Genomic DNA, 20,216 nt, shown 5'->3' with positions numbered 1-20,216 from the left:
TTTCTTCACCCTAGCTAGGATCCCACGAGACTTCAACTCAAGGGCTGATTGTCTTGCTCGGTCGTCAAGAACTTTGCTTTCTGAAACTATTTTTGTAAACTTTTATCCTCCAGTTTGGGTCACCAATCTTGGAATTCTTTTTTAATTTTATTAATGTTTGGTTAAAAAAAAAAAAAAAATTGACTAATCCAATAAATTAGTAGAAATTATATCTAGGAGACTAGGACTAAGCTATTATTGATTGAAGACAGGCCTAAACTATGCCCAAATAATTAAGTCAGGCCCAAAGAAGATACACACACCGCACGTGACACATTTTAGTCGCATCGCATTCGCATCCGCATCCTTATCGAATCTCTGTAATGTATCATTTGGCGGCAACCGTTTGATCGCAACCGTTCAAATCAACGACCTTCATTCAGTATGATCACATAAACCGGCTATAGCAGGTAAAAGCACCTGGAATATTACTGGAACCTCTTCCTTTTTTAATTGAACCGGTGATCGCCAATTCTAGGTTTAACAGGTAACCGGTAATAAGCATCTCTTTGCTTTTTTCCCCTCATCTCTTATGCTGCTGCTCTCTTCTTGATCGTTTTCTGATTCTGCTAGGGTTTTCTGAGATCTTCCGTTTCTTCTTCTTCTCGAATTACTCTTACGGTAATGTTTTTTTTTCCTTTATTATTTGAATCTGTTCGAATAATTGTTTTACGTTTTGCCCTCTTTTTTTTTTTGTTTATGTGGAGAATCTGGAGCTTGATTGATTTGAGTGTTAGCTGAGGATTTTAGTATCTTTTGAGCTTTGAATTTGTTTTTTTTCCTCTCATCTGTTTTTTTTTTTTTTTTTTTCATGATAAGGTTTGGCTTTTATACTTTCTGTGTTCTATTATATGTTGAATTTGCTCTGACAAATTTTTGTTTTTATAAATTATCTGAGATGAAATTGTCAAAATTATACTAAGAGATATGATTTCGATTTCGGTTGGTTATGTAGTTGCTGCGATGAAAACAGCAAAGGGGAAAGATAAAGTTAAGACCACAAAAGAAGCCTTGAAGCCAGCCGATGACAGGTTTGATCGCCAAATACAAAGCTTTATAGAGTAATTTATGATGAGAGTTTGTGTCTTGCTGAAATTGGCCTTTCAAGTATCCTTTTCAAAACTGGCTTTGCTTCAGCTGTAATTCAAGTAGTTTGTGATCATTAAGGCGTTGTTGATTTTGTAGCTTTGGTTGGTTAGACCGTTTTTAGCATTTGTTGCTTTGTATATTATTAGTAACAAAAAAGGTTTGTTGTCTGTCTGTTTGTTTGGTTCAGGAAAGTGGGAAAGAGGAAGGCACCAGCTGAGAAGGCTAGCAAACGAGAGACTCGTAAAGAGAAGAAGGCCAAAAAGGATCCTAACAAACCCAAAAGAGCTCCTAGTGCTTTCTTTGTCTTTCTGTAAGTATTCTGGATGGTTTCCTTGAAAGAGATTCCCACTTGTATAGTTGTATTATTCAACTTCCTAAAAGTTTCTTACTGATTTCTTGTTTCTTGTTTCAGAGAAGATTTTAGGGTAACATTTAAGAAAGAAAATCCAAATGTGAAGGCCGTCTCTGCAGTAAGCATTTGGGAGATTCCTTGAAAATTTACACGTACTTAGTCCTTGTTATTTGAAGTTATTATGGTCTTACCTTGTCTTTTCCTTGTGAAGGTTGGGAAAGCTGGAGGCCAGAAATGGAAGTCAATGTCTCAAGCTGTAAGTGTATCTGTCGAACTTTTCTCTCTCTGATACTGTGATGGAATTAACTGTTTCAAAGAAAAATAGTTATCTTATAAGTTGAATTGCGCCGCCTTGTTCATACAACCACATTCTATTTTGATAATTAGCAGAATAGCGTGTGTTGGATTTTGCTAGCAGAGAGCCTAAACCAACTAAACTAATCCGTAGTTAAACATTGGTTATAAAACATTACTTGTCAACACCTAGTTGTGATGTTTATACCAAAAAGGATTCTACTGTGACGTTGACATGTGTTTCACCTCTTCCTTTCATAGGAAAAAGCTCCATATGAAGAGAAAGCTGCAAAGAGGAAAGCTGAATATGAGAAGCAAATGGATGCATACAACAAAAACATGGTAAGCCCTAAGCCTTTCCTATAAAAATATTTACATGGCTAACTCTTTTTTCCTTGCAATGGGAGCAGGAGGAAGGTAGTGATGAATCCGAAAAGTCTAGATCTGAGGTGAATGATGAAGATGAAGCCAGTGGGGAGGTAAAATTCCATGAAACGTTGTAAAGTGTCTCTAGTGTATTTATACACGACCCATTTTCTCTTGTAGTGAGTGTTTGCTTTCTGAATATGTATGGTTGGCTTCATGTTTCTCTGCAGGAAGAGCTACTAGAGAAGGAAGTAGCAGGTGATGATGAAGAAGAGGACGAAGATGATGATGACGATGATGAGGACGACGATGAAGAAGAGTAAACTGGGGATGGAAATAGGATTTTGTATCTCAAACTTAACCGAGGGTGTATCGTGTAATTTGTGTGTGGTAAACTATAGATCTAAAATCGTGTGTTTTTTCTTTTCCTTTTCCTAAGAAAGCGAAACAGTTGTTAGCATCTCTCGGGATGTTTGTTTCAGCTTTTTTGCACAACAAAATGTAACAATGGCTGCTTTAGTGATCATCCAAATCAAAACACAATAGGCATATATGATAAACTCTCCCTGCAAATGTATCTCCGATCTCTTGACTCTCAAGGTTCTTTCAAAGTGGTTGATATAATGAATTTCCGACAGGAATTTTGCCGAATAGGCATAGCAAACGTGAACTTGCAAAGTGAAAAGCCAAACTTTGTTTCGCTCTAACAATGTAAACTTCTCAATAAAATGTAAAACTAGCACTCGAGCATAATTTATCCTAGCGGCTCCAAAATTTTCATGTGAAACAATTATGACCCAAAAATGGTTATTGAGCTTGGTCTCGACTCCGGTTATCATCGGTGATCTTTTGAAGCTGCTTCTCACTTGTGGCGATAAGGCGTTTTACCATGTCGAAGGTTGTCAGCCTAATGCTGCAAAATAAACATAAACAGCAATGGATGTTTTAGCATGCCTCTACTTATTTGCAATGTGAGTTTCTAACGTTTAGATTAAAACAATACTCAAAGATCCAAGTTAGAGACCTAAAGAGTCTGAAGGCATACAGGTTGATTACAATATTATCAAAACAGCAATCTGACATCAGAAGTCTAACCTGCTGTTTGGAAGAGTTTTTAATGCATTGGGTAAAAAGCCCCGGTACAAGCCTATAAGCCCATCACGGTCTATGATTCCTGCACAACCAGATGTAAAGATGATTCAGTTCAAAACTTGATACACAACATGCACTGTGAGTAAATAGACCGTATCTTTTGATGAAGATCTTGCTATAATGAGTTGCATGAAGAAATAGATTACTCTACCAGCAAATGCTTCTGGAATTGACTTGTATGGAGTTCCTCTCATTTGCATTTGTCTTCTCACAGTGTCTAGAGGGTAACATGTCAGTGTTGCAATACCAGCTGAAAGAACAGCTGTTAATAGAGAAGATTGTGCCTTCTGTCTATATTCCTCTGGTAAAGACTTCTTCACCCTGTTGTCATGGGGGGCAAAAGAGATATCTTAGCGCGGTTCAACTTGTTTTGGTATGAGTACTTAAAAACAGAAAGAACGAAAGTTTAGAAAACTCACAAATCGAAAATACAAAAGTTTACAGCAATGTATGGAGCTATCCCTACTAGGGAAGGTCCTAGACCGTAATAGAAAGATGCGATTCCTTCATCACGGAGCATACTCAAAGCAACCTGCAAGAAGTTTACATTGTACAATGCCTATCAATAAATGCATGAACAGGAATGATAAAATGAAAAACCATTTCACCTGAGACATTGTCCGGTACCCAGGTTCAACAGCCAACCTCAATCTCAAAACATCTAGAGGGTATGTCAACTGCATAAGAATCGAAAAGCAAGAATCAGATTGATCAAGTAGACAGAGCATTTTGTGCCTATATTTCAGACATACATCATTACAGCCATCATAAGGATGTGAGCTACTGATGGAACCAGATAGAGGAAAGAATTAGGCTCCACAAATAGATAGGTAATCTTAATAATTTACTAACCAGTAAATATATCAAACTACAATCACTTACCAAAGTAGAAGTCATGCCAGCACAAGCACCTGCTGCAAGTCTTCCGATTACTGAGAGCTGGTCATCTTTACCTTTGAACAAATTCTGAATTCAAAATAAGGAAGCATCAGTCAAAGGACACAAATTAATAGAGAGACAGAGCAAAAAAAATGTAGAACTCTTGCTTTAAGCTGAATGTTATCAGTTTCAATACAGGTAACAAGAAAAATAGCTAATGCAATCAAGCAAACTTTCCTAAAGACATTCATATAATCTAACTCTCACACAAGCTCCCTCTGGATAATCTATCTAGCAACTAATATGTCAATTCAGATATATTTTATCATCTTGAAGTTATGCTTGTACAAACAATCTATTATTATGTCTGTTTAATACATAAGCCAAAAAGATGACACAGAGACTCACCTTGTAACTCTCGTAAGCCAAAAGCTGAACCGCGCTGTAAGGTAACACTCTTATAACCTGATGCCACATTTTCAAACTCAATACCCAAAACAACTCCAGAGGTAACATTATTGAAAACACGCAAACACAAGTTTCAGAACAAGAAAACAGTTAAAGAGAACCTGAGGTAAGTTTCCCTTCCAGTAACCTTTCATTCCTTCTTCTTTAGCTATCATAGTAATTGCCTACAAAAAAAAAAATACATTTCCAAATAAACTCTTGAATTATCTCTAACATGAAGAAAGACTAATAAGTCACATTACACGAACGAACATTACCTCTATAAATCCTATAGCCTTCTTTGCACTCTGTTGTCCAAGTCGTATACCTTGTGTCTGCAGATTATTAAAACAAGGTTCACCTTCATCTTCTTCTACTGTAACACATTAAAGCTTAAAAGAGTGTACGGGATATAAAAACCTGCATAAGAAGCTTGATACGGTCAAGAGGAGCAGTAACAGTTTTAGCGGCGGCTCCGGCGATAGCACCAGCGGCGAAGATGGCGGCATCTTTGGGGACGAGAGCAAGTATAGCAAGAGGATTGTTCAAGAGCTGAGCCATCGTCGGTGCGAATTCTCTCTGCTCGCACTTCTCCACCATTGAAATGCACGCGAATTTGCGCAAACCGACATCTCCGCGAGCGGACACGATGCGGCGGCGGCGGAAATGTACGGTGCCGGATTTAGCTGGGGAAGAGGTTAGTAGAGAGGAATTGAGAGAAGGGATACGGTGAAATGTGAGAACGGCTCTGTCTTCTTCCATGGTTTTTGAGTTAAAGAGGGAAGAAGATAAGGCGAAGTAAGGTTTTTTTTTTTGGTTTCGAAAAGAAGAGAAGCCGTTCTGTCTAACTCCGTCAAATGGCGCCAGTACAGTAGGGCTCGAGACTCGAGAGCTATTGGGCTTTATGGGCCTTTAACGTGTCTCAAAATGGGTTCTTTTTATTGCTTAGAGAAATGTTTTATCTTTTCTCACACCGTGACGGGTCTCAACTTGACCAATGTTGCATGCATGTTACTCTTCTGTTTCAAATTAGCTCATGCCGTTTTACATGGTTTCACGCAAATTAACATAATTAGATATCATTTAAGATGGTTTCACACAAATTGTGAAAATAGATAGATTTTGATTAAATCTTTGTTTAACTATTAAAATTTCAAACTATTTAATATTTTGTTCATTTAATGAAAAACAAATGAGAAAATTTTAAATTTTCTATTAAAAATGACAATAAACAACTATTTTGAAACGGAGGGAATAAACTTTAAACCTTAGGAGGATCAATTGGGAAGGTTGAACAAAAAAAAAGGAGGATCAATTGGGAAATAATTATTTCTTACTCTATCAATTGAAAATAGCCCTTTAACTCACTAGAACAAAACATAGGATATACAGGATAAACATAAAATGCCAACAACCAAAAGCAAGACAGCGAGCGACAGAAATGCGAATTTGTACATCAGAACAGAGAAACCTATCTTCATCAAGCTTCCTCTCATCATTTTCAGGCTGACGAACCTCTCCGACAAGTCTCTCTAGGAATCATACAAATTGTATCGCCGATTTCTGCCGTTACATTTTTGTTTTTTTTAAGTGATCTGATGATATTACATATTAAGCTGAGAAAAATCCACTTCCCGGATTGTTCTTGGGTTGAAGCCCCACGATAGTTCCATTTGGTTGTTCTGTGAAACACAAAAGTATCATATAAGTATTTGATCATTTTTTTAGTCATGGTTAAAAGATGGGATTTGTTACTTACTTTGGGGGATTTGGTCGACGAAGAAACATGCCGCGATGATGACATAACACAACAATAGAACCAGTCCCTTCATGTAATGAGAAGTACCATCCTAACCAGCCCAACAAAACAATTGATGGTTGAGTATATTTATAGGGGACACTGAACTTTTAACTAGTACTGAACACAGAACACTCATCAAGATATATATATATATATATATATTTTTTTGGTAAAACAAGATATCTTAATTTGTTAGATGTTCAGTGTTAGATCTCTTGAGCAAGATAGTAGTGTAAGGCAAAACGTTTACCTGTAAAGTGAAGGCTGTGATGATAATGGCCAAGGCTAGAGAGCTTGTTTCAAGGATATTGAAGTTGAGATCCATTTTTATTCCCATGATCCATGCTACGATAACACTCAATGGCACCTGAGGAAACGCACACATTAACATATGTATTGTCTTAGACGTGTTATATTCCATGCAACATTTCGTTCAATCTTTTATTTAACAAAATAAAAAAAGGGAAAGAACAACTTACCACGAACAAAGAAATCTGAGTTGCAGAGCCCAATGCGACTCCTAGAGATATGTCCTACATTAACATGTTGAAATTTTATATAAATATCTTTGCAACAAATAAATTTGTTTACAATGCTAAGTATTTTGGGTTCTTTTGAAAAACAAATGCCTACTAAACATAAAACCAAACAATAGAAGGTTGTAAAGCAAAGAAAAAGGGAAACTCACAAGCTTGTTCTTGAATGCGAAAATGATTGCTCCTGCGTGCTCAGCTGCGTTTCCAACAATTGGAAGCAATATGATGCTTATGAAACCCACTGATAGTCCCCATGAATCCGATGCTTCCTGACCAAGATATAACCAGCTCCCTATTAACATTGTGAGACTTTTTCATTTAGAGAATTATAACATATAACATATATATCGACTTGATGAATTTACCTCTATCGTAGCCACAACATACTCCGATAGCAGTGCGATGACAAGCGTCATCCCAACAAGCCAAGCAAATCCACTCCAAAACCCTATCACCGGAGTTTCTTCAACAGTCACCTCATCATCATACGCATCATCATCATCCTATATATATCCGGTTAAAAATTAATATAGTTACATTACGAATTCGCATTCTACTATACTCATCGAGCAGAGATAAACATATAACTCTTAATTAGGCACCTCTTGTGCTTCAAACAATTGGCGGTGAGTCCAAAGCTGGAAGATGAGGTAAGCAATGTAAGCAATAAGCATAACGATGCTGCTTGTCCGCGACAGGTTAAGCGACATTTTGTTAATCAGAGAGGTCGATACTTCTCCGGTCGCTGCATATTTTAGTAATAATGGCAGCAAATGACACAACAGACCCATAAGCAGCAAGAAGAAGTTCACGTCGGCTTGTTTCTGTAACAATCAAGAAGAGAAACATCACATAAAACATCTTTAACGACCGGTTATTTATATCCGGTTGAAGTCAACACAACCTGATTTTGTTTACTTTAAGGGTTACAAACCGGTATGGTTATACTAAATTTGGTTTTGTCCCGAATTGTATTTTGGTTATGTTAAATTTACCATAGGAATTAAACTAAACCGGGTTTTAGTAATGAGAGAGGGTGTATATGTACCCGGTCGAACCGTTGCTCGCGGCGGATATTGGCGATACCACCACAGAAGAGGGAAGTGCCGAGAACCAAGAGAAGGTTTGAGAGAATTGAACCCAATAAAGAGTATTTCACCACTGCCACTTTGTTATTGGCCAACGCTAGTATCGCGATTATCAGCTCCGTAGCGTTTCCACAAGTTGCATTTAACAAACCGCCCACTACCAAAGCAAACATCAAGTGACGTTTCCTTAAATACTGATTTGAATTGGAGATTATACTTGATAAATAATTTAATGATATTTATAAGTATGAAAACGTTACCTGTTGGACCGGTGTAGAAAGCTAGTTGCCTGTACAAATGAAAGGGACGATCATGTTATATACAATCAAATTGTAACTAAAAATGTAATTGTTAGCTTATTGAAATATGATTCTTGGTTTGTGTCTAAAGTATGTCCTCCTTCAAGAAATTGGTAAAATAAACAGAAAATAGCTTTTTTAACATCGTTTGAAACTGTAAAGAATCTTAATAGTGATTTCACAAACGATACATAAATGACACTTTTTGTCAACACCACTAAAAAAAAGTTTCATTCAATATCCAATAAGTTGTGTACTAAACGATCCATATGAATATAGTAAAAGACATATCAAAAGAACACTTGGGAGTATTTTTAACAAAAAAAAAAAAGAACACTTGGAGTATATGAAATAGTGAAATAACAATAAATATGAAATGTGGGACGATAATTTTACTTACTCTGTCAAAAAGCTAACTCGCTCAGCTAGAGGTGTCAACCCAATCAAGCTCAGTCCAAATATCAACGGCTGTCACACATTTACAAAAATTAGAAAATATTTTAGTAAATAAAATAAAGTTTTGACGAATAGTCGGTAACGGATAAGCACGTTGCAAGAATGCACCAGAATCGGAAAACACACAATTCATGAATACTCCACAAAAAACAAAGTAGTAATCAAAATAAATCACGGGATTTAGGTAGTAGGATAATACAAAATATAACGTATATAGTGTTCCCCGAGACAAACCATTTAATACTATTCGACAGATGTATCCGCATCATGAGACGATTTAAATTGCGCACAAAAACGTACAACTCCAACTAAAGTTTGCTTTAACGCAATACAAGACCAAGTGATTTTGTTCTTTGCTACTATCTTGATCAATATAGTGCAAACTAAATCTAAAAACCTTATTCAAAATTTTGTCTTATATATATTTAGATAAAATAAACCTTAAAATTGGTTGGGAAAATTCTTACTAAAATTAAGGATTATATTCATTGGGAAACTCAACAAGAATTGTATAACTTCTCTAAAAAATATCACCAAATGCACATATTTAAGTGAGAAAGAGCTTACACGACCGTAGTGGTAAGAGTTGGCGAGAATGGCGAGAGGGATGGCGAGAAACAAGAGAGTGAGCTTAGTACCAAGAATGACTTCTTGGAAGTTAGAGAGTATGTTCTTGAGAGTTTTGCATGGGACTTTTTGAATCAGTCTAAGGTCTGATTTCTTCCTTAGAGACGATGACGACATGTTGTGTGCTGTTCTCCCATGTCGCAGCTCTCTGCTCGACCCTTTTGCGGTCGCGTTTCCGTTCTCGGTGATCGCCCATGGCTCCACGATACTTCCCATAGCTTAATTAAAGACTTTTGTGATTCTACATCTGTTTGTGTCGTGTCAGATTTTATATAAATAGGTGGCGACTCTGTGTTGTTGTTAAGATTTATGTTGGGTCCACCCAAATACGCAACTTCCCGGAAGTTTCCTTTTTTTTTTTTAAGAAATATTTGTTTTGGTAAGTTCTTGCTGTGTTTTGACGATATTTAAATTTTGGTAGGTTTGCTTAAAAGATGTATATCTCTTATCATATATTCATATCCTGTCTTTCTAGGGAAATTTGTATTTAAGTCAATTAGTAGTAAGTACACCAATATAATACATGGGAGTTGTATCCATAGTTTTGTTTTTATCACACTGTTTTTCAAATGTAATACTAATAACTAACTAATTTATTAGGTTATTCAATACATAAATGAAAATAAAATGAAACATATTTTATATTTTGCTTAAATTTTGCTTTGTTTTTGCTTATATATTATCAATTTACCTTTTAATATCAAAAAGGTTAATTAGCTGCTGCTTAAATGCAAAATTATGTTGATTTAGTGAGATTCAATCTTCACATTAATAATTCTAGTTAACTAATTTCAGGGAGATATAATAATTCTTTAACTTTATCCGATCTACTCTTCTGCCAACAACATAATTTAACAACAATCAAAACTTACTATATATTTTTCGAATACAATTGTCGCGATGATTGGGACATATATACCAAAATCTAAACCTAGAACCAAACCATTTCCAAAGAATTTCAAAACTCTCGAAACATATTCCATGGAAGAGTTTCTGTTTGCCACACAAGAAAAAGTTTTCTTTAGAGATTTTATAAACCATACTTTAAAGTAAAACCTTCTGCTAAATTTTTTAAAACCCAACGGAAATTTACCAGAGACAATGCTCTGGTTTCAGTAATGTTCCAGTAACAACCTGCAGTTGCATAAGCTGGTCAGAACCATGATAGATTGGCGTGTCTGGATAATAGAATATATAACCTCAGAGAAGTCTTGTGCTGCTTGAGGGATCATGTTGCTATTATCCATGATTTCAAAGTCCTAATCGCATGTCGAATATTAATGTAAATGTGGGAAAGTCGACGCTTTTCCACAAGACTTTGTGGCAGATGTCTTTCAAAATAAAGTTACCATCGTCTAAAAATTCCACCACAACATCGGATCTTATTATAAAAATAAGAAAATATTATTTATTAAAGACATTACAAAAATTTATTAAACATAATTGTATTTTAATAAGAATAAATTAAGGTTTTTAAGAATTAAATACAAATACTATTTTCATAAAATTTAAGATATATTTTAAGTTTTGTACATTAAGTTTACAAGTTTGATTGGTATGATTTTAGCCGATTTCGGTCAGTTTTAGTTATAAATCTCGACATTTTATTTCCCTAACAGATTCTGATCAAATATTTGTTACCATATTTAACTCATATAAGAATTTGTTTCTGGCACCAACAAAACATGACTAATCCGTAGGACCTATGTTGTATCTCCAGTGGCATGAGCATGAAAATATGAAATAACATATATATGATGAAGCATCATTGTTGTTATATATTATGTTTCAGTAAAAATATATTTTATTTCATAGAAAATATGATGAAAGAACCAAAATCAGTCTCATATTTGCGTAGAAAATAGGGTTCGAATCGAAGTTATGCAAGTCTGTTAGGCTGAGGTCGGGTCAACCCTCAGTTGAGTTAAAATGATCTTGTGTGGTTAGTGGAGAAGCACGAGGTAGATTGGTCGACATTAATATTGAATTGACGTATCTTGTGGAATTATTTGGTATCTCGACATTGATATGATCATCAATCATGTGTGCCATTTAGAATTTTCAGGAATCTTTCCTAAGACAATCTATGTCTAGACGGCTTATATATGTACTACACAATACATCACTATGAACGACATCTCTGGCTTATCGGAGTGTTGTCGTCTACTTTTTAACGTTAAACTATAATTCATCATTTTAAAAAATATATATGTGGATCTAATCTATAGTCAAATTTAAAATTCCATTGTGCTTAAACATGTGATCTGTAATCCTAGCTGACACGTGTATGCAAAATCTTTACACTCCTTTGATATAAGTTGCCGTTTACCAATAAATTGCATTTCATTTCTCACCGATATGTAACACCTTATCTTTTGTTAGATACTTTTTTTTTTTTTTTTGGGTAGGAATCTTTTGTTATATACTTTTGGTTTTATATATTCTGAACAAATATATGGTGTTCTATGTATATGTGTACAAAATTTGGATGTATGTTGATTAGGGATTATGTTAAAAAGAATGGATCTATGATATAGTATATCTTAAGATATGCTTAAAGCCTTTTTAAACTGACTCATTATTACATCACTAAGGGAATTTAGAATTTGTGATGATTTGGCATGATTGATTTGCTTAACGATTATTGAATTAACGACTTCTCTGAGTGATTTGCCTATACTGTATATGGCAGTACTCCCAAGTCTCACGAACTTACAAATGTTTCTAGATAATTATGGTTAAAACTATGGGTTGTTTTTGGTTGGCATGATAGTTTCAAACTTAATTAGATATATTATTTACTTGACATTAATTGATCATGTGATTTAGTGGGTTACGGATTTAGGTATGATATGTTTATTCAATTATAGAGAGGACAAGAAAAACAGAAGGTTGTGTTGTACACTACACGTGTACTTGAAGAGAAGTGTTCTAATGGAAACTTGTAACGTTGTGTATAGGAGCAAAGAGTGGTCGCAGTAGCATTATCACTCGTTGTCACTTACCGTACTACGAATCTAACGCGTTGCCTTTTGTTTTTCCAAGCGGCAATTTTATTAGGAAGAAGAGAAAATTTTTGCGAGAAGCGGCTGTTTGCTTTTTGGTCAGTTTCTCATTTAAGTACATGGACTAACACTTATATCAAAAGTTTATTAAATTTAAATATGTAAATGGAACGATTATTGTATTATCTTCGAAATCCTACACATACGATTGAGTTTGAATCTAGAAGATACTATGATTGACACTGATACAAACCTACATAGCCTACATCCTCATCAATCAATCATTTAAATTTTTGATGTAAAAACTTTTTTTTTTAAGTTGTTGCAAATCAGAGTGTAGTAGTTGGAACTGGAAATTTTGACAAGGGACATGGAATCAAAAGAGAATATTCGTAATCACGGAGAGATCAACAATGGTCCAATATTATCCAATAATTGCAACGTCTATACTTTCATTACACGTGACTCCAAAATATTCTGTAATTGTAAGTTGTAACTTTTTTCATTAGTTGCGGTATATCATTCATACCACGATGGCTCATGGCTGTAATCAACTCAAGATAGTAAAATATAATTAAGGACACTATTCTAGACTATCGGCTGAGATTAGTTTCAAGATATGTAGGGTTCGGTTCCAAGGAATGTACATATACACTTAATTTGCATAGGAATATATATTTTCACTTAACTAGTATCGTCGGAATCGTTTTAACTTTTATAGGGACAAAGATCTCGTATATATTATCCATGAATGATCGATCAACATCTCACATGCATGCGAGAGGTACATATAGAGAGACTCTAGCTATCTCGAATAGAGACCTTCCTCGAAGTTTCATATTTCACAAACTTACAAATAAAGCTCCTGTCTTTGTCGAAACACAACTCCAAATCATTTACTTGACTTTAAAATTGTGTGATTTATATGCTTTCCGTCGATTTTGTTGCCCATACGTAGATCAAACCGAGCCAAACGATATATTGGGAAATTTCCAAAATGATTTAGAGAGTTGTGGACCTTTCCGGATAATAATAGTAATAACATAGTACATTACCATTCGTACAACTGTACAGAAACACATGTGTCTTTTGAGTTGTGTTGTGTTGTCGTCTCTGCTTCTCATGGTGCCCACTTCTTGACTTGTTGTTTGCAACTCTCTTTCTTCTTTGTTTTAATTATTTTCGTGAATACTTGTCTTATCCAGAGAAAATAAAAGAAGACCACACTATAAAAATAAATATTTTTAAGGAACTTATATATTACATTAAATTTTATTTCAAAATCATAAACTGAGTAACTTATAAAATATAAAATTTAACTATGTTATTCCGAAATTTAACTTTAACTGTAAAATAAAATATATCAATTAAAATATGCAATCGTTGAGACTTGAGAGAATAACACAACACTATAAATGAGACTTGAGAGAATAACACAGCATTAATGCAGATATCTGATCCAATAACAGTGATATGGGTTCTCATTTTATATTCTTTATAGGTTATATAAAATTGAACTGACGATCAGATTGAACTGACGATCTGCAGACAATTACTGTAGGTAGCAAAGGGATAGGGTAGTTTTGACCCCTAGAGCTGATTAAAAAGGACTTGCAGTTGTAGACTAGGCCTTTCTAATCAAAACCTTGTCCTTTACATCGGCTCCATGTGTCTAATTCTGCTAATATTACAAATTTGTGAAAACCAAATTTAGAAAGCTTCGATATATCTTGGTACCATTAGTAATCCTTTATCTTATTCTGAAATAGGTTTTAGATTTAGCATCCTTAAAGCTCAAAACTTGTGATTTGCACTAGGACGTTACTGTTAACTTCTAAAATAAGGAAGTGAAGTGACTTTTTTGGTTAATTTGTTCCTAATACATGAGTGATTGATCTCCAATAAAGAAAGGCTTATAAAAGTTGGGTAAGATTCTGTAGAACCTCGAGTGATTTGCTTTGCAGGTCAATAATGCAGGGATTGCTTCACTGATGTTGACGCTCATAGCTGAGATAGGGAAAGTAGGTACTAGGTAGCTTTCGTGCTTATTGATACCTCCTGCCACATGATATATATCGATAATCTCTATAAAAAAAGGCTTGAGATTTTTGGAATGTGACTTGTTCATTTTTTTAAAACAAGCAATACTAAGTTTATACTCATAATCTCACTAATATAAGTAAAACAATCATGGTTCTGTACCGTAATTCAAAGCATATACAATAGAGTAGTTTGAATTACCTGTTTTGAGCAAATAGAGGAGAGGCTTGTGAATGACTCATCATTGAAGAGGTTAAAGGAAGATAAAAGAATATTACAACATCAAAACCAAAAAGGTCTTTGAATTTTTTTCTTCTACACATCAAACATTGATATTCATGTCTCTTTGCCTTTTCTACCACAACAAACTAAACAAACACGACTCAGCCCACAAACCAATAAAAGAAAGACACAAAATAACATAATCACCAAAAATAGAAAGGTTAAAAACGAAAGATGTACAAAAAGATTGAATTCTGAATTTCCAAGATTTACCTTCTCTTGGCTTTAATACTTGAACGTGAACGAGGACGTGAGGTGCGAGATAGACTCTAAAAACCCTAATGCATGCGGCTTCTTCACATTGTTTCGCTATTCATTGCCTAGGTTTAAAGATCCGTCCTTCATTAGCTTGATGCTTAGGCTATTGAATCTACCTCTCGAGTAATGACGTGACGCCTTTCTCCAATCCGTTCCTGTTTTCATCATTGCTGCAAACTCTTCGTAGCTTATTCGCCCATCCTGATGTCAAAAAATCCATGTCAGGCATAACCAGAAGAAACACCTTTTACAGTAACTACAGTCTCTAAGGTTCTGTTTTTAATGACATAGTAAGTAAACTCTCTCTACCCATGGCATTTCCACTACTACAACATAGAAATCATTTTTGCTTTAGTTTATGGGGACCCTTTACACAACAGACAAAGGCCAAAAATAAAAAGACGCCAGAAAAAGTGTATAAAGCTACATGTTTTGTCCTCGCAGGCTTTAAGAACTTTTTGCAAAGCATGTTTCCATTACCTATGTCTCTTTGTAACAGTGTAAGACTGAAAATTCAAATTGTTTGATAATCAAACAAATAGAGTAAAAAAGAAGATTTAAAGTCACATCTCCTGTCTTTTGTGCCTTTTTAGGACTTCCCTCAAAACTTTGGTTTCCTAACACTCTTGCAAAAGAAAGCTATTTTAAACATGAGATCATACCATAGAAAGAAGATTGGACACTTACCTTGTCTGTGTCAACTTCTTGGAATATATCATTGGCGACATCCACACAGTCATCTCCTCCATCTTCCTTTAAGGCGTCACAAAGCTCCTGAGGCAATATGTACCCGCTTCCATCCTTGTCAAAGTAAGAGAAGGCTTTGCGGAGATGCTCATCGTTTGCTACCTTTTGCAGGTGGAGAGAAACTGCAACAAATTCCCCATAGTCTAGAGTTCCTTTCCCTTTAGTATCCACCTGCAAATTTGAATTACAAATACCACATATTTTAGTGAACTTGGATATTGAATGTGTTACAACAAAAATCACTGAAAAATGAAGCGGAATTTAAATGACAATATCATGCAAAGAAGTTTGACTCTACTTCTTCATTCAAGCAATGAGTAATTAAAGTACGGTGATGTAGAAGGGAAAGATATGTGCACCGCTTCAATAAGCATCTGAACTTCTGATTCTGCTAGCTGTGTATTAAAATCGCGAAGCCCGGCCTTCAACTCCTCAATGGAAACTATACCATCATTATCAGTATCCATCTTGTTGAACATTACTTTGATGTCTTCTACTTCCTCGGTAGATAAAAATTCGGCAATCACCTGGTTAGAATAATATTAGTAAGATCACTTTGGTCTAAAAGGTGACTCATGAAAATAATTAACAATGAAAGTTTATCTGAATCACAAACCCTTAAAGCTTTTCTCTTGAATCTGTTCATCACTGAAAATTGCTTCAACCTCGACTTCACAACATCTCCAAGAGGAACATTGGGAGCTTTCTTTGCGTTCTGAATCCATGGGTGCTCTAGAAAATGAGAAACGATAACAAAGGTAAGGAGTAATAAGCATTAAAAAAAAATTATAGTATTTTCAGATCAGTGAAGTGATTGGGCAAAGAGATAATAACAGATGCAGAGAGAAAGAGCAGACAGATTCTATGTACCAAGCACTTGCTTTGCAGTCAGCCGGCGCTTTGGATCAGGCTCTAACATTTGTCTGACTAGATTCTTAGCGGTCTCAGAAATGTTTGGCCACGGTTCCCTCTTAAAGTCAATTACCCCGCGCAGAATAGCCTGAGCAACTCCCTGTTCTGACTCTGTATTTGAAAGAAAAAAATATGCTGAAACTACAGAAGACTAACATGCTAAAAGAGGTATCATAAGAATCATTAAGCAAATGCTCAGGCAGAGAATGAAAAAGAGAGGAAGTGTGAAAACAGACCTGCCCAGAATGGGGGAACTCCACACAACAGAATATAAAGAATAACACCAGCACTCCAAATATCTATTTCGGGTCCATAGTTGCGCTTAAGCACCTCAGGAGCCATGTAATACGGACTCCCAACAATCTCGGAGAACTTCTCACCTGAAAATGTGTAAGCATTATAATTAAAAAAAATAGCATCAGCAACAAATAAACTGGCCAAGGTGCATCTAAGGTATCAATCAAGAAACATGGAGCCTACAAAAACATGAAGCTCCCTCTGATAATCAGTCCAAAAGCTAGAGACGACTGAAGAATACGAATCCTTCACATGTGGAGACAGTGACCCTAAGACAATAACCAAACCCCTAAATATAGGATTCTTATATACGAAATGCCCACATTAAAGCTCCAAAAACTTTAGATCTAATGCAAAAACTCACCAAATAACTAATTTGAACTCTAAAAGTTTCTACTCAGACCATCAAATTGACTTTGGATTCAACGCACCTTGCTTGAAGAAAATAGACAAACCAAAATCAATAGCTTTCAAGGGCGAGTTCTCCTTCTTATTAGCAAACAAAAAATTCTCAGGCTTCAAATCTCTATGAATGACACCATGCTTGTGACAAAGCTGCACAACCTCAACAATCGTCTTAGTAACACCCGCGGCAGCACGCTCCGTATAATGCCCTCTGGCAACAATCCGATCGAAAAGCTCACCACCTTCACAAAGCTCCATAACCAAATGCACAGCGTTATCATCCTCACAAGCTTCTTTCAAAGTAACAATACTCGAACTCTTAGGCAAATGTTTCATAATCGCGACTTCTCTCTTAACATCCTCGATGTCCACAGCAGTTCTGAGCTTCCTCTTGGAGATCGATTTGCAAGCGAGCAGGTCGCGGGAGGACCTCTCGATACAGAGGTAAGTGACACCGAACTCGCCGCGACCTAGCTCTCGGTCTAGCAAGTAGCGGTCCTCGATGTTCTCCTTGGGAACATCGCTGAGAACTCGAATCGGCGCGGATGATGATTTTTTACCGCCGCCAGCGTCTTTGCGGCCGTGATCGTGGCCGGAATAGTTGGATTTGACGTCTTCTCTAGCTACTGCAGCGGGAGATCTGCAACAGTTCCCCATGACTGTGTTTGTAGCGTTCTCTCTCTCAGAGAGGGAGCTTGAACAAAAGTAGAAAGTGAAATAGAGTTAAAAGAAAGAAAGAGTAGATAGATAGAGAGATCTCTAGCTGGAATTGAGTAATCTAGGGTTCCACATTCTAAGCTTTGGAAGGAATCGTTAACAATGGGTCTCTAGTTTAGTAGCTCCTAGGAGAGAGAGAGATAGATCGAAGAAGCGTACGGTGAAGATGAGAGCTAGAGAAAGAGAGAGAGATGTCTCTTTTTGAGTTTTTTTTTTTTTTTATGATATTTTTTAATTTTAAATTTTAATTTTCAAGATGTGATATATATAAATTTGTAAAACTCAAATCATAATTTGGTCGCCTTACTTTCTTTTTCTTTTTGAAAAATGGTCTTTACTTGTTTGGTAAACCAACACTATTTTATTTATAGGAGGGGGTTTTGATTTTTAACATTTAATTTTTTCTTAGAAATTATTTTATTCTGTAATGTAAAGAAACATGATTGTCGACAAACCATAAAAAATAAAAAAATTATTGACATAATATTACATTTAAAAATATATATATGAGATTTCGATATGACGGATCATTTGAAGTGTTTTGGATGAATATCATACGTGCAACAAATTCTCTTAGAAAAATCTCGAGAGATGTCTTTAGATTGAAGATATACATATTCTTCCGATAAAAGTAACTTTTTGTTGTTGATCCTGACATAGTAATTTGCATTAAATGTGATGCATGTCAGTTTCCCCGATATCGCATTGTTGTGTTGTTATCGCGGAACAATTAGTCTATCAAAACATGTGTAAATCATTACTTATCAATACAATAAAAATACAGTAAAACCTCTATAAATTAATAAATACTACTATAAATTAATAAATTTTGATGGTCTCAAATCGGGGCAGTGTAAAAATTAACAAAATTCAATAAGATAATAAGATAATAATATTTTTGAAATCCCCATGTAAAATATGGTCCCAATAATATCATAAAGTAATAATCATGTAAATTTACATATATATATATACTCAGTGTTCTAAAACGTGCTATGCGCTTGCTACGCGGTGGACAAATGCCTAGTGCCTAACCGTATATGCGGGTGCGTAAGCGGAATCTAGGCGGATTATATATTTTAGATATATAAATATATATTTACATAAAAATAATATTTACATATATATATAGGATGAAAACTTATACACTTTAATTTCAGAAAAACATAAAACAAAACTCTTATCTATCAAAATAGTTTAGAATCTATAATAATCTCACAATTTAAACAAAAAAAAACATAATCCATTCAAAAATTTGTAAAATTGACAAAATGTAAGTTTATAATTACTTTGGAAGCAAATTAAATTTCATAAGTTTAGACTTTAGAGGCTAATTATAATATTTATTTGAAACAAAAACAATATTTTAAAAAATATTTAATTACAGTACTTTTTATCATTTTAGTCAATATACCGCCTAGAATCCGTACAGGCGTCCGCATAGACCGCATAATATCCGCCTAAATGCTATTAGGCGTCCGAATTATTTAAAACCGCATAAATTACCGCATAGCTAAAATTCGAGACGCTCGATCACCGCATAGCGTATAACCGCCGCCTAGGCACCCGCGTAGGCCGCATTTTAGAACATTGTATATACTGATATAATAATGTATGTTTCTCCTAAAGCTCATTTCTATAGAATAATTGTAATATTGTATTTTCAAACTATAACTATATCTCTAAAATATTCTATAACATGACATAAAAATAGTTAAATTTTTAAAGTTTTCAATTTTTAGATATGCATCATTTACAATTTGATAATTTGACAGACTATTAAAATAAGACAATTGATATTATTATTCATAAATTTGAATTTGTGTATGTCATGTGTATAAGTCAATTTGTCTATAATATTTGTAATTTATTGTCAATAATGTTTTCTAAATATTATAAGTTCAATTCCTAAACCATAAAATTTACAACATCCAAAAATCTAATCTTATTTTGCTAAATTTGTCACAATTCATAATTTTTAAATATTTAAACAATTAAAAATATATCTATAAATTAATAATTATTAATTTACACAATAAAATAATAGTTATCAATTTATAGATAAATTAATATCACTATAAATTAATAAAAATGTCTTGGTCCCAATATTATTAATTTATAGAGGTTT

General features: G+C 34.7%; 4 protein-coding genes across 8 annotated transcripts; 1 reads left to right on the top strand and 3 right to left on the bottom strand.

The window, feature by feature from the left end:
- Positions 1–325: 325 nt before the first annotated feature.
- Positions 326–2,713, top strand: LOC104711733 (high mobility group B protein 1). Of its 3 annotated transcripts, none has more exons than XM_087466019.1 (9): positions 326–449; positions 613–660; positions 995–1,070; positions 1,316–1,438; positions 1,541–1,598; positions 1,692–1,736; positions 2,036–2,116; positions 2,185–2,253; positions 2,371–2,713. In XM_087466019.1, exons 3-9 carry the CDS (start codon positions 1,003–1,005, stop codon positions 2,461–2,463), a joined length of 537 nt encoding a protein of 178 aa, XP_087322145.1. In that variant the 5' UTR covers positions 326–449; positions 613–660; positions 995–1,002; the 3' UTR covers positions 2,464–2,713. The 3 variants fall into 3 exon arrangements, with proteins under 3 accessions (XP_087322145.1, XP_019084842.1, XP_087322143.1); XM_019229297.2 differs by having other exon boundaries at positions 374–526; XM_087466017.1 differs by having other exon boundaries at positions 398–533.
- Positions 2,714–2,741: 28 nt separating this feature from the next.
- LOC104711734 (putative envelope ADP,ATP carrier protein, chloroplastic) lies at positions 2,742–5,485 on the bottom strand. The gene is made up of 10 exons (XM_087466016.1): positions 5,039–5,485; positions 4,897–4,953; positions 4,741–4,803; positions 4,580–4,636; positions 4,175–4,258; positions 3,901–3,969; positions 3,712–3,824; positions 3,444–3,613; positions 3,236–3,314; positions 2,742–3,053 (listed from the first exon to the last, which is right to left on the bottom strand). Exons 1-10 carry the CDS (start codon positions 5,378–5,380, stop codon positions 2,948–2,950), a joined length of 1,140 nt encoding a protein of 379 aa, XP_087322142.1. The 5' UTR covers positions 5,381–5,485; the 3' UTR covers positions 2,742–2,947.
- Positions 5,486–5,933: 448 nt separating this feature from the next.
- Positions 5,934–9,806, bottom strand: LOC104711732 (vacuolar cation/proton exchanger 3). 2 transcript variants are annotated; one of them, XR_015566317.1, is made up of 11 exons: positions 9,366–9,690; positions 8,743–8,810; positions 8,304–8,332; positions 8,004–8,200; positions 7,558–7,779; positions 7,321–7,458; positions 7,108–7,247; positions 6,899–6,952; positions 6,670–6,786; positions 6,378–6,468; positions 5,934–6,300 (listed from the first exon to the last, which is right to left on the bottom strand). XR_015566317.1 is itself a non-coding variant. In XM_010428463.3 (11 exons), the coding sequence occupies exons 1-11, from the start codon at positions 9,639–9,641 to the stop codon at positions 6,230–6,232; spliced, it is 1,380 nt and encodes a 459-aa protein (XP_010426765.1). In that variant the 5' UTR covers positions 9,642–9,806; the 3' UTR covers positions 5,934–6,229. The 2 variants fall into 2 exon arrangements, 1 of the variants encoding a protein (XP_010426765.1); XM_010428463.3 differs by having other exon boundaries at positions 7,108–7,224; positions 9,366–9,806.
- Positions 9,807–14,697: 4,891 nt separating this feature from the next.
- LOC104711731 (calcium-dependent protein kinase 13) lies at positions 14,698–18,379 on the bottom strand. 2 transcript variants are annotated; one of them, XM_010428462.3, is made up of 7 exons: positions 17,398–18,379; positions 16,906–17,049; positions 16,628–16,780; positions 16,374–16,489; positions 16,117–16,284; positions 15,698–15,928; positions 14,698–15,211 (listed from the first exon to the last, which is right to left on the bottom strand). In XM_010428462.3, exons 1-7 carry the CDS (start codon positions 18,026–18,028, stop codon positions 15,062–15,064), a joined length of 1,593 nt encoding a protein of 530 aa, XP_010426764.1. In that variant the 5' UTR covers positions 18,029–18,379; the 3' UTR covers positions 14,698–15,061. The 2 variants fall into 2 exon arrangements, with proteins under 2 accessions (XP_010426764.1, XP_087322578.1); XM_087466452.1 differs by having other exon boundaries at positions 16,906–17,235; positions 17,331–18,173.
- Between the last annotated feature and the right edge of the window lie 1,837 nt (positions 18,380–20,216).

The sequence above is a fragment of the Camelina sativa genome, chromosome 9 (assembly GCF_030686135.1).
Source record: "Camelina sativa cultivar CO46 ecotype springtype chromosome 9, ASM3068613v1".
NCBI classification, from domain to species: domain Eukaryota; kingdom Viridiplantae; phylum Streptophyta; class Magnoliopsida; order Brassicales; family Brassicaceae; genus Camelina; species Camelina sativa.
The sequence above is the reverse complement of the archived record's forward strand: the minus strand, read 5'-3'. Positions and strand labels throughout refer to the sequence as shown.

Bases quoted from the DNA above. Each gene is read 5' to 3' on its own strand.
- LOC104711734 (XM_087466016.1), bottom strand. From the start codon at position 5,380: ATGGAAGAAGACAGAGCCGTTCTCACATTTCACCGTATCCCTTCTCTC. The intron at 4,954-5,038 runs GTTTTTATATCC...AATAATCTGCAG, and splicing joins GTATCAAGCTTCTTATGCAG to ACACAAGGTATACGACTTGG. The intron at 4,637-4,740 runs GTTCTCTTTAAC...ATGTGGCATCAG, and splicing joins GGAAGGGAAACTTACCTCAG to GTTATAAGAGTGTTACCTTA.
- LOC104711731 (XM_010428462.3), bottom strand. From the start codon at position 18,028: ATGGGGAACTGTTGCAGATCTCCCGCTGCAGTAGCTAGAGAAGACGTC. The intron at 16,781-16,905 runs GTCTGTTTTCAC...TTTCAAATACAG, and splicing joins AGTTCCCCCATTCTGGGCAG to AGTCAGAACAGGGAGTTGCT. The intron at 16,490-16,627 runs GTACATAGAATC...CTCATTTTCTAG, and splicing joins GACTGCAAAGCAAGTGCTTG to AGCACCCATGGATTCAGAAC.
- LOC104711732 (XM_010428463.3), bottom strand. From the start codon at position 9,641: ATGGGAAGTATCGTGGAGCCATGGGCGATCACCGAGAACGGAAACGCG. The intron at 8,811-9,365 runs GTAAGCTCTTTC...AATGTGTGACAG, and splicing joins ACTCTTACCACTACGGTCGT to CCGTTGATATTTGGACTGAG. The intron at 7,459-7,557 runs GTGCCTAATTAA...GGATATATATAG, and splicing joins AATTGTTTGAAGCACAAGAG to GATGATGATGATGCGTATGA.
- LOC104711733 (XM_087466019.1), top strand. From the start codon at position 1,003: ATGAAAACAGCAAAGGGGAAAGATAAAGTTAAGACCACAAAAGAAGCC. The intron at 1,737-2,035 runs GTAAGTGTATCT...TTCCTTTCATAG, and splicing joins GGAAGTCAATGTCTCAAGCT to GAAAAAGCTCCATATGAAGA. The intron at 2,254-2,370 runs GTAAAATTCCAT...GTTTCTCTGCAG, and splicing joins AAGATGAAGCCAGTGGGGAG to GAAGAGCTACTAGAGAAGGA.